Here is a 21965-nt window from a genome sequence, read left to right as displayed (position 1 = left end):
AAAAGAATTGTTTTTCCATTCTTGGGCATAGCTCACTTAGAAGTTGTATTTAAGAGGAACTATCTCAGGAAGATGAAAGCAGATGCTATTGACTTACGGATAGGAAGCCAGGAGGGTGCGGACGGGAAGGAATGAACTGTTCTATATCATCCGTTCTGTGAAACTTGCAAAACATAAGCTTTGATATCTTTGTTTCTTGCTAAGGAGTTCTCTTTTCTTGGCCTAGCCTCCTGCAGAGCTGAATATAATTGTAAGGGTTCTCATCACACCCTTTTCCCCTAAAACAAGCCCATAATCGTTCAAGATGGTCTAATATCATTTATTCATATTAGTAGTAGTATTCACACTATCATCAGCAATAAGAAAGTGACATAAGCTGAAAAAAGGTGCTTTATTCCTTCTTCTTATTTTATTTAAATAAGTGAATAGAGAGAGAGCATCTGATACATGCTTGATGCTGGTAAGGAGTATGAAGCTGAGTAACCTTGGTCCCTACAGGGCCACATGGATCATAATAGTATCGATTTAGGCCCACAGTTTGTAACTGAAAGTCATTAAAATTTCAGGGTGCCACCCATTCACAGTATTGACTATAACTAGCCTGTGTATTTTCCAACTTGGCAGGTGAGCAGCAGAGGATGAAGCCTGACTTACATCTTTTTTTTTTTAAGATTTTATTTATGTATTTGACAGAGAGAGACAGTGAGAGAGGGAACACAAGCAGGGGGAGTGGGAGAGGGAGAAGCAGACTACCCGTGGAGCAGGGAGCCCGATGCGGGACTGGATCCCAGGACCCTGGAATCATGACCTGAGCTGAAGGCAGATGCTTAACAACCAAGCCACCCAGGCGCCCCCTGATTTACATCTTTGAGAGACTCTGGAGGTGGAACAGAGGTGGAGACAATGTCACAGAGATGAGCTCAGGGGCTGGTGTTATTTTGCCATTTCTCAATATCAGGACTGGATGGGAGAGCCTACTTGTATTAGAAGAAGAGAAGAGCAGTCCAGACTTGGTCTGGACAAAATCTAAGCTTACAGAAGCTGACGGAATAGGAGGGAAAAGAAAAGCCAAGCTTCAAGAGAAGGGAAGTTTGGGTAGCTCCAGAATATACTAGATGTTGTGACCACTTCCCACCGCCAGTCCATATATTAAAATACAGACATCCATAAACCAGCCACCATCTGTCCCCTAACTTCATATCCCCTCTAAAGCATTTATCTTGATCAGGCTCCAGATTCCACTGAACAAGCCCCAAGTGCAAAAGAACATGTGTCACTCTTGTGATTTTTTTTGCCTTCGGGAAAAGTCCCTTCAAGAGGCAATGTACACAAATGTCTTGAGTAGAAAAAGCAGGGCCGTCTATGGAAGGTACTAGAATAGTAAAAGTGAGTTCTTTGCTTGGCCAAGATATAGATATAGATATAGATTTTTTTTTTTAATCAAAGAAGTGGGAATGTAAACTTTATTGCTTCCCGTAGGAAGACAACTGACAGGAGGTGAAGATTGGTGTTTAAAAGGAAATTGGCAGGGGCGCCTGGGTGGCTCAGTCCTTAAGCATCTGCCTTCGGCTCAGGTCATGATCCCAGGGTCCTGGGATCCAGTCCCACATCGGGCTCCCTGCTCGGCGGGAAGCCTGCTTCTCCCTCTCCCACTCTCCCTGCTTGTGTTCCCGCTCTCGCTGTCTCTCTCTCTGTTAAAAAATAAATTAAAAATCTTTAAAATAAATAAATAAATAAATAAAAGGAAATTGGCAAGAGAGTCAGGCAGATGTGGTTTGAACACGTCCCCAAAAGGATTAGGCTGTCACGAAAAGAAACACAAAATGGAGAGGCAGGACTTTGGGATCCTAATTTAAGTTCCGCCTGTCTTGTTACTCGGGGTTTCATTCCATGGAGAAGAGAGGGAGGATCAGCAGAGTCTGAGATTGAGTGATGGTGCCAAGATCATAGCATACATTCCTCAAGTTATCACGCTCACCCCTCTCTTGATCATTGCAGGAAACTTTCCACCCAGCCTTCTCTTACAGTCAGTGGCAAAATTGCCACATAAAAGAGTAACATCTAATAGTTTTTCTAAAGATTAAAGATTTTCCTCCCTTTGCAGGGGCGATGGGGCATGAGGGTGTTGCATCAAAGAGCTGAATAACAACCTAATTTTCACCTATTACTAGTTCATGTGAAATAGCAAAATGGTCTCTACTTAAATACTTTTCACATACTACATTTTAAAATAGACATTGCTAGATGGGTTTATAATTTATGCTATTAACATTTTTAAAAGAAATAAACATGCCATAATTTCTACTTAAAATATTAAAGTAACATTTTTACATATTTAATTCTGGAGCTCCATTTTAATTGAAGTAAATTGGGAAGAAAAGAGGATAAGTAACACTAGAACACTGCCTTGGGTCTTCAGATTTGCTTTTCTCTAAATGGGAAAATAAGTTCAATCATACCTCTGTTTAAGAATAAGCATTTTCTCTAAATTCCCCCCAAACATCTTTATTATATTTTATGATCTTGGAAGGGTCTAGACTTCATTTAGAGAAAGGTGTAAGTAAAAGCTATTATTAGGATAAGTATCACTCTCTCTTTTTTTCTCTCTCCCCCATATAATGCACTGATTGCTATCAATATGCAGAATTAACAATGTTTTTAACAAATCTTAATTTTAGCATTCTGATACACAGTATTATAAATGTGCAGCCCAATTACAAAAACACTGTAACTTAGGAGTGGATAATATATACTACTTAGAAAACAGAGGTTTGGAATTCAGAATATATTTCCTCATGGAAGCAATGCTATATATAACCACAGGATCCCATGCCAAATTGTAAAAGCGATTTAAGCCATGATACAGCTAAACTATGGCATTAAAATATCTAAGTACAAATATTTCTAATAAACAGTGCTTTTAGAGTTCTACTTCTGGAATCTAGAAATACAGTATTCCTATCCTGTCTGTAATGGCAATAGTAGAAAGAAGAGAAGGGGAAAATGAGGCTATCTTGATTCCCAGACACTATAATCCACAGAGAGTTTGTCAAGAAAAGAGAAAAGAAGGCTTGGCAAGAAAATAAATTCCTGATGGGGACATTTGTAAGTCAGACTTTCTAAGTCAGGGACAGATTAAAAAAACAAACAGGAAGCTCATATTTTTTCTACATAGAATGAGAACCATTGGGCAAAATGGCCATTTTTAGGGGCGCCTGGGTGGCTCAGTCGGTTAAGCGTCCAACTCTTGATTTCGGCTCAGGTCATGATCTCAGAGTTGTGAGATCGAGCCCTGCGTTGGGCTCTGTGCTGAGCATGGAGCCTGCTTAAGATTCTCCCTCTCCCTCCCTCTCTGCCCCGCCCCCCAACTCCACTTGAGCACATGCATACACACTCTCTCTTAAAAAAAAAAAAAAGGCCATTTTTAGACCAACAACGAAAAAACCTGAAGAACAATTAAAAAGCCTAATAACAAGAACAGTGTGCACTTTTACAAAGCCTTGTAAAACTGGTTTTAAACCTTGGTCATACTGAAATATAAACAAATTGATCTTTTTTTTGAAATAGGATTATTGCAATAAAATACATTTCGAAGGGTGGTATAAAAACTCTTGTTTCAAACTACCTCCAAATGGTCATTAAGATATGCTAACAGTGAATCTTAGGCCAAATAAAACTTTTTTTTTAAGATTTTATTTATTTATTTGACACAGAAAAGAGAGAGAGAGAGGGAGAGAGCACAAGCAGAGGGAGTGGCAGCCAGAGGGAAAAGCAGGCTCCCCACTGAGCAGGGAGCCCGATGCAGGACTTGATCCCAGGACCCTGGGATCATGACCTGAGCCGAAGTCAGCTGCTTAACCGACTGAGCCACCCAGGTGCCTTGCCAAATAAAACTCTTAAAAAATAAAACCCCAAAGGTCTGACTAGGATTCCTGCTCTTTCTGAAGACTGTGGGTTTTTCAAATGTTTCACCTACTAGATTATTCTTTGATAAGACTTAGATTCTGTTCAGTGGTTCTCAACTAGGGCAGACTTTTGCCCCATGGGACATTTAGCAATGTCCGGAGGCATGTGAATGTCACAACCTGGAGAAGGTTACTACTTGTATCCAATAGGTTACAGTCGTTTCCTAGGGCTGCGAGAAAAAAAATTACCACAAATGTGGCAGCTTAAAACAACAGAAGTTTATTCTCTCATAGTTCTGGAGGCTAGAAGCCTGAAATCAAGGTGCAGGGTTTTGCCCCCTCTGAAGACTCTGGGGAAGAATCCCTCCTTGCCTCTTCTAGCTTTGGTGGGTGCCAGCAACCCTCGGCATCCCGTGGCTTGTAGCTGCATGGCTCCTGTCTCTGGCTCCATCTTCACTCTGAGTGTGTCTGTCTCTGTATCCAAATCTCCCTCTCGTTTCTTTCATAAAGACCCCAGTCATTGGGTTAAGGGTCTATCTTAATCTAGTATGACCTCATTTTAACTTGATTACATCTGCAGACCTTCCTCTCAAATAATCACTTTCGTGGATACACACAGTCAGGACTCGAACATAACTTTTTTGGAAACACAACGCACCCACTACATAGGAGAGGCCAGAGATCCTGCGAAGCATTCTGCAATGACAATCCCCCATGACAGAGAATTATCCAGCCCCAAGTGTCAATAATACCAAGGTTGAGAAACCCTGATTTCAAAGCAGGTACATCCTCAACTCTGATTCTTCAGTGGGATGATTTTTAATAATCTTCAAAAGGCCCTGTGACCCCGAGGTCCTGTTTTATATACTTTAGGTGTAGATGTTTTTAAAGCAAGAACATTTCTTGTCACCCTTTTTTGCCAGCCCCACCCTTGCTAGGGGCCTATTTTGAGGACCTTTTACGGAAAGGCACTAAGTGCTGGATGGAGCTTTGAAATGCAAACCAGGAAATCTGTGATAGCTAATAGCTACCCAGACTCTTGGCTACAACATGAAAGCACTTTGGGCTTCAAGATCAATCAAATGAGATATCTAAATTCCCTCTCAGGATCTCAGAACTATGTCATTATAAGGCTATAAAAAAAGATTCTGTCTTGGGAGTAGAGATACATTTGTAATGATATAATCACTTTAAAAATGGCAGAAAAATCTTATTTTCAGTTAAAAGAATAACACCATTTTCAAAGATAACATCTATTATTTCTACACTGACAATATGTTATTTGAGATATTTTATTATGCGTGAACAGTGACTATGTTTTATTAGGAGTAGGGGGTTTTATTTTTAATAAAACGTTGTGAGGTTTTTTCTTTTTTTCTTTCCTTTTCAAGATTTTATTTTAAGTAATCTCTGCACCCAGCATGGGGCTTGAACTCACAATCTTGAGATCAAGAGTCGCACACTCTGCTGCCTGGGCCACCCAGGTGTTTTTTCTTCTACGTCACTGTGAGTCCTAGTTATTTCTTCGGGTCACATTATATTGTGAAATATGGGAGGCCAATGATACAAAAGTAATTTCAAAAGAGTACAATCCAGGACAAATAGCCTTCACACTTATAATCTGTTTGAGGACAAATACTCCTTTGGAAAATGGTACTTAGTTACATAAACTGATGACAGTTTCTCAATTCTCATTATGGCTTAATGTCTATGTTAAGTAAAGCTTTCTCAGAAAGAGTTGAAATTCTTTTTGCTTCTTTTCAAAAGATCTCAAACAAAAGAGTTTTGAGTACAGAATAAAGAGTTCTTCCCGGGGCGCCAGGGTGGCTCAGTCGGTTAAACGTCTGCCCTCGGCTTGGGTCATGATCCCAGAGTCCTGGGATCGAGCCCCACATCAGGCTCCTTGCTCCGCGGGGAGCCCGCTTCTTCCTCTCCCTCTGCTGCTCCCCCTGCTTGGGCTGTCTGTCAAATAAATGAATAAAATCTTAAAAAAAAAAAATTCTTCCCCTGAACCACCTGAGAATAAGCTGCTGACCTGATGACTCATTCCCCTCTAAAACATGACTGTACATTCCCAGAAAGACCTAACCCCCTCCACTTCATCTCAATACAGCCATTAACATTGGGAAACTGACATTTATGCATTACCATCTCATCCCACACCTCACTGAAGTTTCAACAAAAGTCCTGAAGATGTACTTTTCGGCCAAAGGTTGCAGTTCAGAACTACATGTTGCCCTCAGCTACCATGTCCCTTCTATTCTCCTTCACTCTGTCTCAGCTTTAGTCATTCTTGACTCTTATGACCAGTAGAGATCCAGTATGATGATGTTGTAATATAATTTGATTTGGAGGAGACCTTTCGCAGATATATCACAGAGGTGATATTGTATTCTTCTCATTGCATCCTATTAGATGGCCCATAATTTTTATTCCTCTCTTTGCTGATGGTTTTTACTTTGATCATTTGTTTAAAGAGGTGTCTGCCAGGCTTCTCCATGATAAAGTCGTTCTTTTTCTCTTTTCATGAATACTACTTTATGAGATTTGTGGGAACTTACTTTAAAACTAGGTACTATTTTGTGCCTCATCAAACTTTCAATTGATTCACTTAATTAATTTATATCGGTATGTACTCATGAATACCTGTATTATTCAGTGGGCATTATTCAGCGGATACTAATGGACTTGTATCCATCAGTATCCATACAAGTCCATTAGTATTATTTATTTTATTATTATTATTATTTATGTTGATGCTCAATTTTTCCTAGACTTGTTCAGTGGGAGCCCTCTGGCTTTTGTATCCTTTTGACATGGCCCATCATTCTTTGAGCACTTCATTGCTCTCTGGCACAAGAGGTTCAGGGCTTGTCTTATACTTTCTCCTCCCTATTCATAAAATCAGCCATTTCTCCAGTTACCATTAGTAAAGAATGGTATGTAGATCAAGATCAAGATCTGACTCATCACTATTGGGAAATCACTGCTCCACCTCAGTGGGCAGAGCTAATACGTGCATGTATATTCATACACACACATATATGTAAATATACGTGACATGTATGCATTATACCCATACATTTACACATATACACATTTATATCTGTTTATATATAGACATGAAAGATCATGACAGATCTAAAGTCATGAATTTATGCCAGTGCTGTCAATTGCAATCCAACACCACAAGCTTCACTCTAGTTTTCCATTCCCTTCTTCTCTAGGGAAAAACCCGGATCCTATTATCCTTACTAGCTTTACTTATTTGCTCAGTCTCCCTGTATGCGACTAATATCCCATTGTCACTGCCACTCTTGACCTCAAAGAAATGTCTTCCATACCCACTCAGGCTCCGACATCCTCCACGGCTTGCTCTTCTGCATGCTTAACCCACACCCTCTGATCAGGATCAGACACCACATGTTGGGCTGCCCCTGTGTAGAAGCCTCTGTCACTCTGCTCAGCTCAGAGGCTGAGATCTAGGGCCCCCTGCCCTCTGCAGGAGGACCCACCTCACTGTGCTCAGGCTCTAGGACTCCACATGGGGCCATGCCCCTACCTGGATGCCCTCCGGACCCGGCTCAGCCTCTAATTCCCTGATCTGGGACCCTCTGGCTTCCTCCAACAAGGGAGGGAGGCTGCCTCCCTGCATTCCCCAACCTAATGACTATAGAACCCATTCCCAGAAGAAAGAGATGGAAACAAGAGGTGGAGACAAAAGAACAGGAAGAGGAAGAGCCAGTTGAACTAATTCTTAACAAATGTGTATGTCATTTTAAATGTGATGATAATTTAGGGTCACAATTTTGATGCTTCAGATATAACTCCATTCAAGATAAGGTTATGGCTAATCTGTTCCTTTAAACAATGTAAATGACTTGAAACTGCTAAAACACTGCTGAAGTTTTCTGCTTACAAACACAATGTCAAGAGTGTGTGGGTGCTTGAATAATATTTGTTCTCACAAATATTTATTGCTAGGCAGTGGCTGTGTATGTACAGGGAGTGTCTCTAGAAAGGAAGGTGGTTGATCAAGAGAATATATAAGCAATGTCCTCCAGAAGCTTACAACGATCATTTCAAATGATTCCCCTGCAAACACATTTTTCAGAAGATAAACACGACCCCTTCCCTCAATTTGTTCTACTTCAGAGTAATAATAATGATGTTTAAATATTCCCACTTATCTAATATTTGCTTTTATAAAGTTACTTTACCTTTCTTACGTAATTGAAACAGCTTAAAAGAATTAAGGTGAGTCCCTGTACCTAACTTTATTCGAGAACTCCAAGTGTGTTAGTATGCCCTTCAGCTCCAACCAAGCATTTAGATCCATACAGCGTGCTCTGTCAGTGGTTCCAAACTTTCATAGACATACCCAGTTGTCTCAGAGAGACAACTGTGTATTGTGTTTAAGAAAACAGGCATTGGAGGGGGCACCTGGCTGTCTCAGTCTGTAGAGCAAACAACCCTTGATCTCAGGGTCATGAGTTCAAGCCCCATATTGGGCTAAGAGCTTACTTAAAAATATAAAAAAATAAAGAAAACAAGCACTGGAGTCAGACTGAACAATGCTAAGTTTCTGGCTGTACTACTTAAATAATTATATATAATTGGGCAATTATTTAATATCCCTAAATTCTAATGTCCTTATCTGAAATTCAGGGACAATAAAAGCTAACCCATAGGGTTATATACTGCACAGTGCAATGCCTGGCACATAGTTGTTATATAGTAAAGACGATAAATTATAACATTTTTATTAAAATGTGGCCCAAAGTCTTAGGCTTATAGAACACCTATTTCCAAGTAGTTCAAAGCACCTAGATAAAAAATACCCAGTAAACTTCAGAATAGCCTTTAGCAAAGAGGAAACTGAATGTCACAGAGCTCCATACAGTCTATAAAATGAGATAAGGTTGTTTCACAATTTTTAATTCTGCCTTAAAATGAGATGCTAACTTCATAACTTTCATACAGCACATCATTCTACAATTTTAACTTACGTGGAGCTAAAAGGCCCGACTCACACTCTATACACACACAGACACTTGCCATACCTACATACATCATCCCATTTATTTACAACTTTGCTGATTTATTCCACTTTCATTTCTTCCCTACTTTTTTCTTTCTGCTCTGAATGTCAGTTTAAACCTGACTCCCAGCTACCAACAGTGTAAATATTCACACAATGTGCACTCTCTAGGCCATTATAATTTGAAAGCAGTGGTATTCAACCTGCTTAGGATCACGTGACTAAAATCACACGGGAGCTTTCAAAATACCTGATGTTCAGGCTAAATCCCTGGCCAAGTGAATCAAAAATTTTGAGGGCAGGATCCATGTTAAAGCTCCCAGATAATTCCAACATAGAACCAACTGGAGAAACCCAGTTCTAGAACTCACCCAGAATGCAATGGTCCTCAGGGCTGCAACAGTCTTAAGTGAAAGAGGAGTAAATCTAGAAATAGCCCCAAGTCCTTGACCATTCTTTGTTAGTATGAATGAAAAAGAGGTATGTGGCTAGGAAGTGGGACAAGGAAATTTAGGAACTGAAGCAATCCAAAATGTTTTGTCCAAGATGTTAACAACTAGGCCTTTTAAAGGACAGTTGTAAAAACTGAATAATCCTATCCTTTGGATTATCTTACCATCTTTATGTTACAAAAACTCTACATGCTATAAGTTCTTAAGAATGAATTCCTATGAAAGTTTGAAGATCTTGTGTAGAATATCTTAATTTTAGTTGCTGATAGGCACTATTTGCTAACCTGATTGGCAGTGTACTGTCCTAATTAGCTGCTAACACGTTGAATATGTTAACACAAAAACCCGCATTAGAAAGTAGGTTGGATGAGATACTTTCAACATAAAAGGTAATTATAAAGAGGTGAAGATAAAATGGCAAATTTGGTGGTTTTAGTAATGTTTTGCACATAGATCCCTCTTTCAAAGTTTCTTAAACAGTCAAAACAATAACCACAAAAAATTCGCTTTCAAAGACCATAGTGTAAAAGAAGATACACACACACACACACACAATACCCAATGAGTTGTGGGCTTCATTCAGTTCGTTAGCTGGTTGTGGTTTGCTGTTATTTCAACTTAGTTGTAAAAAACACCCTCAAAGCAAAGCCAACCCACCTGCAAGGCAGGGAGGTGATATTTAAACCTACTATCAATTCAAGCGAAGGGACCTGGCGTTGGGGAATGTGGCTTTCCGAAATCCTGCCGCCTTTGCGGAAACCGAGTCGCTACCTTGCTCCCGCCCGCACCCTCACACCCTGCCGCCCTCCTTCTTGGAACACCCAGACACTGCCCTACTACCAACGCCCCCGACTCGCGGGGCGCTCTTGGTTCCAGATTCCATCCCTGTCCGCTCCAGTCTCCTCGTCCAGCTGAGACAACCCAAGCCTGGCCAATGGGAGGAGGCGGCCGCCGCTGGCCACCCGCCGTCGCCGGCCACCCGCCGTCGCCAGCCTCCCCGCGCCTCTACCCACCAACCCTGCCCCGGCGCGTCGGCCAAGCCCTCAGCCTACGGGGACCCAGCCTCGCGCGTCCCTTCCTGCGCACGCCCCCCCCCCCCACCAACTCGGCCCTGCAGGCTTCGCACCTGTGGTATTGCCGTCCGCCCAGCTCCGGCGCACCGCCGCGAGGAGGCACAGGAGGAGCAGCGGTAGCTGCAGCGGCGGCGGCCCTCGGAGCCCCCGCAGGCCAGGCAGGGCGCGCATGGCGCCGGCGGGTCAGCCGCGCTCCTCGCGCACAGCCGTAGGTGGCCGAAGTTTCTGCGCACACTCGCGGGTGGCCTGGCGCCTGCTGCCTGTCCCGGGGGCGGGACACGCGACAGAGGGCAGAGTGGGAGGGGCCCGGCTGCCCTGCCCTCCTCCCCTGAGACGCTCTCACGGCGCCTGAAGCCGACCCAGGACTGCGCCCAGTCCTCCATCAATTATGCAGCAGGCTGACCGCAGCGGGCACGCAGGGATGTGCAATAGCCACCTCCGCGCCGCATCCTCTCCTGCTTCCGCCCTCCCGGCTCTAGCAGGTCTGGGCGGGAGCTTGCTAAAGACGCGGCAGGTGATGTCTAGCTCGTCTCCTGCAGGAGAGCTTGAAACTCCTAATGTGTGTGCATATATATGTATGTCTGCAGACTATCCTTTGCAGTTCGTCTGAGGCAGGGTTCACTTATTCACTCTGATGGGACAGATGAGAGGATGGAGAACACTTTTCCGCACCCCCCGCCCCCGGGACATCCCGGGGTTACTAAGGGGATTTATGCTTGCGCAGGTGGAAGGCGCTATCCAGCTGCCCTGCGTCCTGGACGGCTCTTTCTCGGCTCTCCGTACCAAACGCACACACCTTCCCCTCAAGTCTCTGAAGGCTTAACCGGTTCTCTCTAGATTAAGGCTTCGGAGTCCCAAGGCCCCACAGGGTCTGTTTTTCTTTTCCTATTGTTTGCTTAGCCTCACAGCTTTTAAGGAGCCACCTAGAGGTCAAGAAACAAAAACTACCCAAAGTAGATAACTATGTAAACGACACAAGCCTGTTGACCTTCAAACTAGAAACACTGTTTAAAAATAATGCTGTCTCCTACCACGCAAGGCTGTAGCTTGGAATTTTCAGTGCTCCCGACCAAATAAAACCAAAAGCTATCAGAGAGGGGAGGAGAAATCTATGTTCTAACATAAAAGAGCAGTAAGATCTGATGATTCTCCAGGGTGTTATAACATATTCAAAGATTTTTTTAAAGCACTTCTCCTAGGTCTTGTACCCTCTCCATTTGTTTTTAGAATGCCAGGTTTGATATTCATAAATTCATTGCATATCAGTGTCAAAAAAAAAAAAAGGCTGAGTGGTTCATTTTGGTTAAGCCGCTGCCTTCTGCTCAGGTCATGAACCCGCGGTCCTAGGATCCAGCCCTGCGTGGGACTCTCTGCTTAGCAGGGAAGTCTGCTTCTCCCTCTTCCCCTGTCCCCTCCCCTTGCCCCCCCACCCCCTGCTTGTGCTCTCTCTCACTCTTTTTTCAAATAAACAAATAAAATCTTAAAAAGAAAAAAAATTGCTGCCCTTCATCCTGTCTCAGGATTAACTACAATCATTTGTCTATACCTTCTGAGTTTTAACAGTGAGCACGTCTCCAAACAAGCTGAACACTAAGTGACCTTCCCCAGTTGGTCCTATAAGCTCAGATTCACTTTACTTCAAACAAGGTGACCTTATTTAAAGAAAAATCATCTTCTCACTTGAATCAATGTGTTCATAAATTAGGGAAAAGTGACTTGCCCAAGCTGAGGCTAATTCCCACTGTCGCTTTTGTTGTTGCAGCAAAATAAATTGAGAAAGAAATATAATTCTTGGTTTGCTAAGCATTTTGAACGTGTTCTCCCCATTGTTAACTGTTTTATTTTTAGATATTTAATATTAATATTTTTGTCCTTATCCCAACTTCATTTCATTGTTTCAAATGTTCTATATTCTTTAAAACCAGCTTATATGATACCTTCCTTGTATGGCTTTTTCTGACCTTTCTAGTCCAAACTGACCTTTCCTTGCATGATGAGTTAAATATGGCCACAAATACACTGATACTGTCCTTATCATGAGGGGGAAAGAGGGTCCTGTGGCTCCTCTCTTCAAGCTGGGTGGTCTCTGTGACCTCTCTGACCTATAGGATATTGCAACAGTAACATTGTGTAAGTTTCCCGAACCAAACCACAAGAGCATCCATTTCCTTCCTCCTTGTTCTTACAAGACAGCTGCCAGGAAAGTATGACTACCTTGAGATCAACATGCCATGAGAAACCCAAACCACATAGAGAGACAGAAACAGATGACATGGGGAGAGACCAAAGAGCAGCAAGGTGCTAGATTTCTGAGTCTCTTCTTGGAGCCTCAGGCAAGGCTGAGTACCATGCAGCGATCCCAGATCCCAGCTGATACTCCTTGGAGGAGAATTGCCCAGCTGAGCCCTGCCTGAACTCCTGGCCCACACAAATGAGAGATAACACTTGTTTTAAGCCACTAAATTTTAGAGTAGCTTGTGTCACCATACTATATTATCCAAACATGTCCCTGTGAACTCATACTGTCCCTAGGATTGTTTGACAATTAATACTTTATAGCCTTGTAACTTGATCTTCATTGTTGGCTTCAAGTTACATTTAAATATTTTATTAGTATTCAGCTTGTTATGTGATTATATCTTCTTTCCCAACCCCATTACAACTCTTTTCAGTATCTCAAAATAGTTCTATAAGTCTTTGTATTTCCTGCAGTATCTTAAAAAAAAAAAAAATAGTACTTCTTGTGTGCTCTGTTTTTTACTTATTAGAGAATCAGTTAGGAAATACATTTTTTTCTTTTTTTCCCTAAAACTTGTGTTTGTAGAATAATGCTATAAAATCTTTTTTTTCTTTTAAGATAATAAGGTGTTGTTGAGTGAAAAGTGTGTGACAGGGTACTAGAAAGGTGTGAAAATGAGAATGGGAATGTGGATGTGGGTTATCTCTTACAGACGGCAGTATTTAATTTTAAAAAATTATTATTGAAGAAAACATTGAATCAAACAGTAATAAATGAGAGGGCCTGTTTCCCCATATCAATGCCAACAAATTAAAATATCTATCTTTGTCCATCTGACAGTTGACAAACAGCATGCATTTACAGTTTAACTTGTACTTGTTTTATTGTAAGTTGGGGTGAGCGTTTTACATATGCGAAAATGTCGTGTCCAAATGTTGCAAACAACAAAATCCGGTCTGGCTAGCTTAAGTAGGAAAATAAGCACTTAAAAGTTATTAGGTACTACTTGGGATTGTTGAAAAAATGGACTCAAGGATAAACTTTCAGGAACACCAGGGTTCCTGCAGTAAACTCACCGCATATAGATACCACTGATGCCTCCGCCACCAAGCAGGAGATGCCAGGGCCTTGGTGCCCTGCGTCCGCTACTGCCTCCACCCCTGGGGCCACCTGTGGGTCAGCAACTTGTCCTTGCAATCCCTGCTGCCACCTTCTCCAGCCAAATGGGGGCGCTGCTCCTCTGCTCTCCGAGTCAGTCTCCCTCCCCGCGGGGTGTCCAAGGCAAGAGCGCCTGCCTTACTGCTAGCTTCAAGACAGGCTGAGTGTTTGAGTTCTGAACTCGAAGGGAGAAGGCAGGATTCGTAATGTGAAAATCTCTCCAAATATCGAAGGGTCTTCAAAATATGGCAAGAATAGCCACTCCAGTCCTCCCCACTATGACAGGCAACCTTTCTTCATACTTATTCTTTAAAACAAAAGCAGATGCTCCCCAACTTAATACACCATGTACTCACTCCAAATGCAGGCACCCCATTCAACACAGAAAGAGACCCGTCTCATGAGGAGGGGAAGTTGGATCCCTGCCTGGTACAGATGCACATTCTAAGGCTCTGGGACAGGAACTAGTAGTATGTTCATTTAACATATGTTTTTGTAAAATTTGCTAAAGTAAACATTTTAACTGGAATTATTTAATATGACCATTTATTTCTACTCCAACTGCTCTTGCATCTCACTTTCCCACATGTCAGATGGCATGCTGTGAATGTTTTTGGGGATCCTGCTAAGAGGAAGTTGAGCTAAGGATACATTTCATAGAGATTTGTTATAATATAGTTTTGTGTTTTGCAGTCCCTTTGGTATAAGGCCAAGTTATTGCTATTAGCCACCCAGTCAGAAATGGCTTAAAAGGTCTACAGACTTTTTGCTCTGTGACTCAACTAGCCCTGTGACTGAATCGACTCTCTGGACATCCTGACATAAAGGTGAAGAATCAGAGACCAGATCCTGATACTCTATGGTCACTTGGCACCAGAAATAAGTTGATAGGGAGGGAAAAAGGATGCCATTGCCGAATCAAAGGTGTAATAGACTGAATTGTATCCCCGCACCCACCCAATGCATATATTGAAGCTCTAACCCTCAGTAGCTTGGATTGTAACTGTATTTGGAGATAAGCCTGTAAAGAGGTAATTAAGGTTAAATGAGGTCATATGGGTAGGCACAGGATCTAATATGACTACTCTTGGACCTAATCCAATATGTACCATTATAAGAAGAAGAGGGGCACCTGGGTATCTCAGTTGATTAAGTATCCGACTCTTGAACTCAACTCAGGTCTTGATATCAGGGTCATGAGTTCAAGCCCCGTGTTGGGCTCCATGCTGGGCATGAAGCCTACATTTAAAAAAAAAAAAAAAAAAAGAGAGGAAGAGACACCAAAGGAAACGTGCGCGCGCGCACACACACAGAAAAGGCCATGTGAGGTCAAAAGCCTCAGGAGAATCCAAACCTGCTTCCATCATTTGTCACTGTCTATTTAGTTTTGGGTAATAACTTTTCCCAGTATGCCTTTTGTCTTGTGACATTATCACCAAAAATTATTTGTTATGTAGTCAAATTAACCAGTCTTTTTAAAAAATGGCTTTTGTCTGTTTAAAAAGTCTTTTTTTAAAAAGCCTTCATTGTTGGGGCACCTGGGTGGCTTAGTCGTTCAGCGTCTGCCTTCAGCTCGGGTCATGATCCCAGGGTCCTGGGATCAAGCCCCACATCGGGGTCCCTGCTCAGCGGGGAGCCTGCTTCTCCCTCTCCCACTCCCCCTGCTGTGTTCCCTCTCTCACTGTGTCTCTCTCTGTCAAATAAATAAATAAAATCTTTTTTAAAAAAAAGCCTTCACTGTTTCAAGAAAAAAATAAAGTCATCCTATGTTTTCTTCTAGTATTTTCTGCTTTCTCTTTTTTCTGTTTGAAATTTATGTTAATATAAATGTTAATCTCTACAAATGTAAAATTATTATGTAAATTTATAGTAATAATTATGACTTATCTTCCTGTCATTTTCAGTCATCTTTTATTTTAGAATAAAATATGCAAAGAAGGCATACTTTATTTTAGGATCAACAACATGTTATGTGTTCTATAAATGTCTTTTTGAAGATGGGTGAAATCAGTAAGTAGTAACTCTGGGTTTGGGTTCTGATAGAAAGCAGCTTTGTATGCATTCTGGAAGATTAATGGTTGTTCAGGAGAGTGTTTAGCTAATAAATGTAGGTTTTGCTTGTTAAGGAACTTTTGACCAAAAGGGAAAGGCAGAAGGTTTAGTTCTTCTCAGCATAGAAAATTAGCAAAAATGGAGATGTATGTGAAAAAGAGAAACCTCTGTGTGTGGTTGAGACAGGCTTGCTGATTCATACTGGTTAAAAGAATATTTGAAGGCAGGGGTTTGAGTCACATCACTACCATTTAATCTTTTTGTGAATTTAGAAATAATCACCACTCCAAAGTTCGGTTTCCTTTCCTATAAAAGAGGGAAATAGTACATATCTGCCAATGTTGTAAAGATAAAAATAAATGTTTTGGCAGTATTGCAAACTATAAAACAAAATATGTGGATGTTTGTTGTTGTGATTTTGTTGTCATTACTACTATTGTTATAGATTGCACAATCGTGGTATTTTTTTTCTTGAGGTAATTTTGTGCAAAATGCATCCAATTTGCAAGCTGTGCCTTGTGCATTGGAGCTCGGAATAAATGCTACCAAGTCACTCTAATGGATTAAGGAACAGATTTTATTGGCAAAACTTATAATGGATGTGATCACCAGAAAGAAAGGCACAATTGTCCAATACTTCCCCTTATATACCCACAATACCATGAAGGTGCATGCTAGCACCAGAGTACTCTACTGGACACACAATGTAGTTTAGCATTTAGGGGAAGGACCCTATCTCACTGTTCATAAAGAACAGCCTTTTTGATGGATTTTGTGGCCAACACATATAGAAGTGGTAGAGAAAAATCAGCTGCCAAACATACTGTGACCTTGGTGCCCATGCAAACCTAGATTTAGGCACTCTTACTGGTATTTCCTACTGGTTATCCTGCTAAGTCTTTTTTTAAACATAGTTCCTGAAGAATAATAAAAAGAAAAATTCTAATGTCCATTTCTTACCTATTTATCTTTTAACTTCTTGATTATCCAACTTCTTGGATATCTTTATCTGCCTTCTTCATAGGAAGGAAGGGTGAAACACAGTGCCAGAATAAAGAGAATTGTGTAAAATTTAATTTAGAAACAGATCCTTGGACCCCCACCTGAATTGTATGTTTTTAGGCAAAGGCTCTTTTCCCACCCTCAGAGAAAACCAAAGAGAGGAAAACAAAGGGTCTTTAGTCTTGGATCTGCAGACTTGAAGGTGTGAGTACTCAGGACTAGACACCTAATTTGTGGGGCTCAGAGCAAAACTAAAATACAAATCCATTGTTCAAAAATTACTAATTTTAAGATGACTCCATAGAGAATTAAACCATGTGTCCAGCCCTGATTGGGACTCGGTATGACTGTACAAGTTCGCTCTGTCTCTGTGTAGCTAGCCAGCTATGGGTACTTTACTGAAAATAGGAAGATCAGTGTCCACACACACACTGAATGCTGGATGCTAAGAACCCTTTTTTTTTTCTTTTCTTTTTAAATTTTTTTTAATTTAACTATAGCTGACACACAATGTTACATTAGTTTCAGGTGTACAACATGGTGATTTCACAACTCTCTGCTCACAAGAAGTGTAGCTACCATCTGTCACCATAAAGTTATTATAATACATTGACTATATTCCTTATGCTGTAACTTTTGGTCCCATGACTTATTCAATCTGTAACTGGAGGCTGTATCTTTTTACTAATTGGATGTTACCTTTACTCTCAAGTGTATGTGACCAACCCAAGGGTCCCCAAGATTTAAGATAATCTTCAAATGAATCTGAAAATCAGAAAAGTCCCATATATTTGCTCAGAATGATGAAAATAAACTTTTAATCCCTACAGTCTTACTAATAACAAAAGATCACCAAACACCCAAGAAAAAGATTTAATATGGAAAGAGAAACCAAAACAGAAGAAACATAACTTAGTAAAAATTATACAACGGTAAGAAATTTCGGTAGAAAATGATCATAGAAATCCTTAGATTAAGAGATGATATTGCATCTACGAAAAAAGAACAAGCTATTATGAGAAAGAATATTTAAGGGGAAAAAAGATCAGATTTTAAAACATGATTAAAGAAATGAAAATGTTTGGGAAAATAAAGTTGAGGAAAACCTCACAGAAAGGAAAGCAGAAGGACGAAGAGATGGCTGTAAGAAGAGAAAAAAGGTAATATTATATGATTAGTCCAGGAGGCCCAATATCCAAATAATAGAAAGATAGAACAAAGAAAATGGAGGAAATCAACAATGAAATAATTCAAAAATTAACTAAAACTGAAGGAAATGCAAATTCCTTCAAGGGTTTCCACCAAATTCCCAGTTGGATGAAAATAGACTCATATCAAGGCACATCACTGTGGAATTTCAGAACACTGTGGATAAGGAGGAAATCCTGTAGGTTCCATAGAAGGGGATATGGAACTTGTCAAAAAATAGAATGGCTTTGATGTCAAAGTTTCTCTTAATAGTTTAATTAACTTAATAGTATTTAACTTAATAGTTAAATAAACTTAATAGTTTAATTAACTTAATAGTATTAAGTTTCTCTTAATAGAAGAGAAACACTTCCAAAATTCTGCTGGGAAATGTTTCCAACCTAGAGTTGTAGGCTCTGTTGAAATGTCAACTAAATATGAGGACAGAATAAAAACATGTTAAAGTATGAACTCTCTCAAAAAATTTATCTCCCATCCATACTTTTTCTCAGCAAGCTATTGAAGAAAGTCCTCCTCCAAATCAAGAGAGTAAATCAAATTAAAGGGGGTAAATGTGGGAACAGGAAGGGAGATCCTAGGATGAGAAAAAATTACAAAAAAATATTTCATACTCATCAAAACATACTGAATAGTAGAGAGGAAAGTGTGATTTATTTTCTTTAATTAGAAATCCTACAGTATTCTGCTGTTTAACATAATTTTTTTTGGTTTCTTTTTCCATATGAAATCTTTTCCTTGGGTGTTGGGTGATCTTTAGCTGTTTATTGTTGTTCAAGATTGTGGGGATTAAAAGTTTATTTTAAGGGGTGCCTGGGTGGCTCAGTCGTTAAGCGTCTGCCCTCGGCTCAGGTCATGATCCCAGGGTCCTGGGATCGAGCCCCGCATCGGGCTCCCTGCTCCGCGGGAAGCCTGCTCTCCCTCTCCCTCTCCCCCTGCTTGTGTTCCTTCTCTCGCTGTCTCTCTCTCTGTGTCAAATAAATAAATAAATAAATAAAATCTTTTTTAAAAAAAGTTTAATCACTCTGAGCACAGAGATGAGACTTTTCTGACTTCCAACTTCACTTGAGGAGTATTTATTTTTAAGATTGTATTTTTAAGCAATTTTTACACCCAACGTGAGGCTCTAACCTACAACCACAAGATTAAGAGTCACACACTCCACTGACTGAACTAGCCAGGCACCCCCACTTGAAGATTATCTTAAATGTTTTGGGGGACCTTTGGGCTGGTCATATATACCTGAACATATACTTTTTGGTAGATACACATAATTATACAAAGGAAGTTTATTTTCTTCCTAGTTTACTAAGTCTTTATACTTAACAGATTCTTTTGAATCAACCTCTCATGATAAGTTACTTTTCAAAAGTAGAATTTAAATAGAAATTGCAGTGGATTTATAGATTAATTTGGGGAGGGTTGACATCTTTGTAACACTGAGTCCTCTCTATTTTGTTAGCTCCATTTTACTGAGTCTTGAGAAATTTTAATTTTTGCTTCATGTGAGTTTTACATGATTTTAGTTAAATATACTCATAAGGGGGCACCTGGGTGGCTCAGTCGGTTAAACAACCAACTTCTGATTTCAGTTCGGGTCATGATCCTGGGATGGAGCCCCATGTCGGGCACCATGCTCAGTGGGGAGTCTGTTTGAGAATTGTCTCCCTCTCCCTCTGCCCCTCCCCCCACTCACACTCTCTCTCTCTCTCTCTCTTTCTCTCAAATCAATAAATAAATCTTTAAAATAAATAAATATATTCATGAGTATATAATTCATAGCCTTTTTTTGTTTTTGTTTTTGTTAAAGATTTTTAAATAAACGTTTGTATTTTATTTCTATAAATTTAAAAAATGCATTTATTCTACAAATAAAAAAATTTCTATAAAGTAAAAAATTTTCTATAAATATTAAAAAATTTTTGTTTTTGTCTTTGTTAAAGGTATTTTAAAATAAACATTGGTATTTTGTTATTTCTATAAATTAAAAAAAAAATCTCTCTATCACTTGGAAGAATCTCCCCTATCCTTGTGTTCTCATTCTGTCCTCCGGGCTTGTCAGTAAGCACACAGCCCCAAGACCACCCTTGACACCTTCAGCCACTCTACGCATGCCAGAGCATCCGCCCGACCCACCCCTACTGTCCCCAGCACTGCCTCTTGCCTCCTCCATCCTGATGCTGCTGCTGAGCAACCTGTGGCTGGTGGAACTGGCCCCAGCCTCACCCAGGCCCCAGAGCTGCCACTGGACCCTTGACAGGCTCACTGGCTGCAGACCCATGCCCTGGGCTACATGGCCCAACCTGGCCTGCTCCTGAGCCTGATGCTCCTGCCCACACTGGGCTGGTAGCAGGAGTGCTACCTGGGCACATTGCAGTTCCTGCTTGCCTCTACCCTGCCCCCCTGGCTGCTGGACTCAGGGTGTCCAGTGCAGCTGGGGGCTACAGCTCCATGCCTGTCCCCCCCGGCCATGCTGGTAGGGGGTGGTTACCAGCCTAGACCTCCCCAGGTGGTACGATCACTGTGGCTGCTACCTACCATAGCTGCTCCTTGCCTTGACACCACTGCTCAGCTCCGAGCCACCCCTCCTGCAGCTATTCTGCAGCCTCCTGGCTGGCCTGGCCTACACAGCTGGGGCCTTCCGGTGGCTGGAGCTCTCTGAGCTGAAGCTAAAAGCACTGCAGGAGGGCCTCTTGTGCAGGACCCTGGCAGGGCACTGGCCACTCCAACTCCTTCCTACCCCAGGTGGCCTGGCTGAGCTGCCTGCCTATTCCCCATCCTGTTGGAGCTAGACCTCTTGCCCCTGGACTTCCTTACATGGCCTCCAGTCCCACAGCGAAGGCTCAGCCCATCTCCCGCCAGGCCTGGGGTCTGTGTAGCAGATTTGGGAGGGCTCCTCCGAGGGGAGACTGGCTTGGGTCTGGATAGGTCTTGGATGCTGCAGGAGAGGATCCAGGCCTCAGTCATGAGGGGCCAGCACAGTGTCTGAGAGCCCACTATGACTGCTTAAGTCCACTGTCTCCTGTCTGCAGCTGCAGCAGCTGGAGCACTTGGGCTTCCCTGCAGAGCAGGCTGTGGTGGTATTGGCAACCACAGGCCGCATGGAGGGTGCTGTGTGTCACTGCTGGCTGGGGGGGGATTGGGGGGGAGGTGGGCATGGAGGTGACTCAGGAGAGGGGTTGCCTGCCTACCCCCAAGGGCCCCGGTCCTCCGCAGCACAGGCAGACCTGTGACAGGTCAGGTGACAAGAGGCTTGGCCTGTGGGTGAGTAGTCCATCCAAGCCTCAGCTCTGTCTGCTGAGAGTCACGCTGTGATACAGGAGAGCCCCCTCCCACACCGCACCCCACCCTTGCACTGTTTAGAATAAAAACCAGTTTGCTTCTCCAAAAAAAAAAAAAAAGTATTACTATATTTTTATCTTCTAACTGGTCACCTTACTAAATTATTTTGTTCCTTTTAATAATTTTTTTATTGACTTTCCAGGATTTTCTATGTAGAAAAATCACACAAATTGCAACTAATGGTGATTTTTTTTTCGTTTCTCCCTTTCCAATATTTATTTCTCTTATTTAAGTTCTTGTTTTATCACCTTTGGCCCCACATTTTCATGTAATAATCATGGTACTTAATTTAAAACAACAGAATAAGCCAGACTCTGGTTAATTTTGGCAAAACAAAACAATAAAAATAGCTCAAGGAAAACTGGAGAACCATATTTAGAAAAAAGTGTGATATTAGTAGAGGAAAAGACAAATAGTTTAGTGAAGAATAGAGAGACAAAAGGAGACACACCTGTACATAAGAATATATATATGATATTTCAGAATAGTGAAGAA

General features: G+C 41.4%; 1 protein-coding gene and 1 pseudogene across 2 annotated transcripts in view; one reads left to right on the top strand and one right to left on the bottom strand.

Annotated features, from left to right (window-relative positions):
* Positions 1–10732, bottom strand: part of EMB (embigin) — a 42407-nt gene extending 31675 nt beyond the window's left edge. Inside the window, exon 1 of one of the 2 annotated variants that reach the window (XM_028097930.1) lies at positions 10525–10732. In XM_028097930.1, the coding sequence (XP_027953731.1) occupies positions 10525–10642 (118 nt within the window). In that variant the 5' untranslated portion in view covers positions 10643–10732. The remainder of the gene's footprint in view (positions 1–10524) is intronic. The other variant, XM_028097929.1, reaches the window with a different exon arrangement.
* Positions 10733–20239: 9507 nt separating this feature from the next.
* Positions 20240–21443, top strand: LOC114204765 (rhomboid domain-containing protein 3 pseudogene; annotated as a pseudogene).
* The last annotated feature ends 522 nt before the right edge of the window (positions 21444–21965 follow it).

The sequence above is a fragment of the Eumetopias jubatus genome, unplaced genomic scaffold (assembly GCF_037043125.1).
Source record: "Eumetopias jubatus isolate StellerSeaLion01/CBP00866 unplaced genomic scaffold, mEumJub1_p1.0 scaffold_5, whole genome shotgun sequence".
NCBI classification, from domain to species: Eukaryota; Metazoa; Chordata; class Mammalia; order Carnivora; family Otariidae; genus Eumetopias; species Eumetopias jubatus.
The sequence above is the reverse complement of the archived record's forward strand: the minus strand, read 5'-3'. Positions and strand labels throughout refer to the sequence as shown.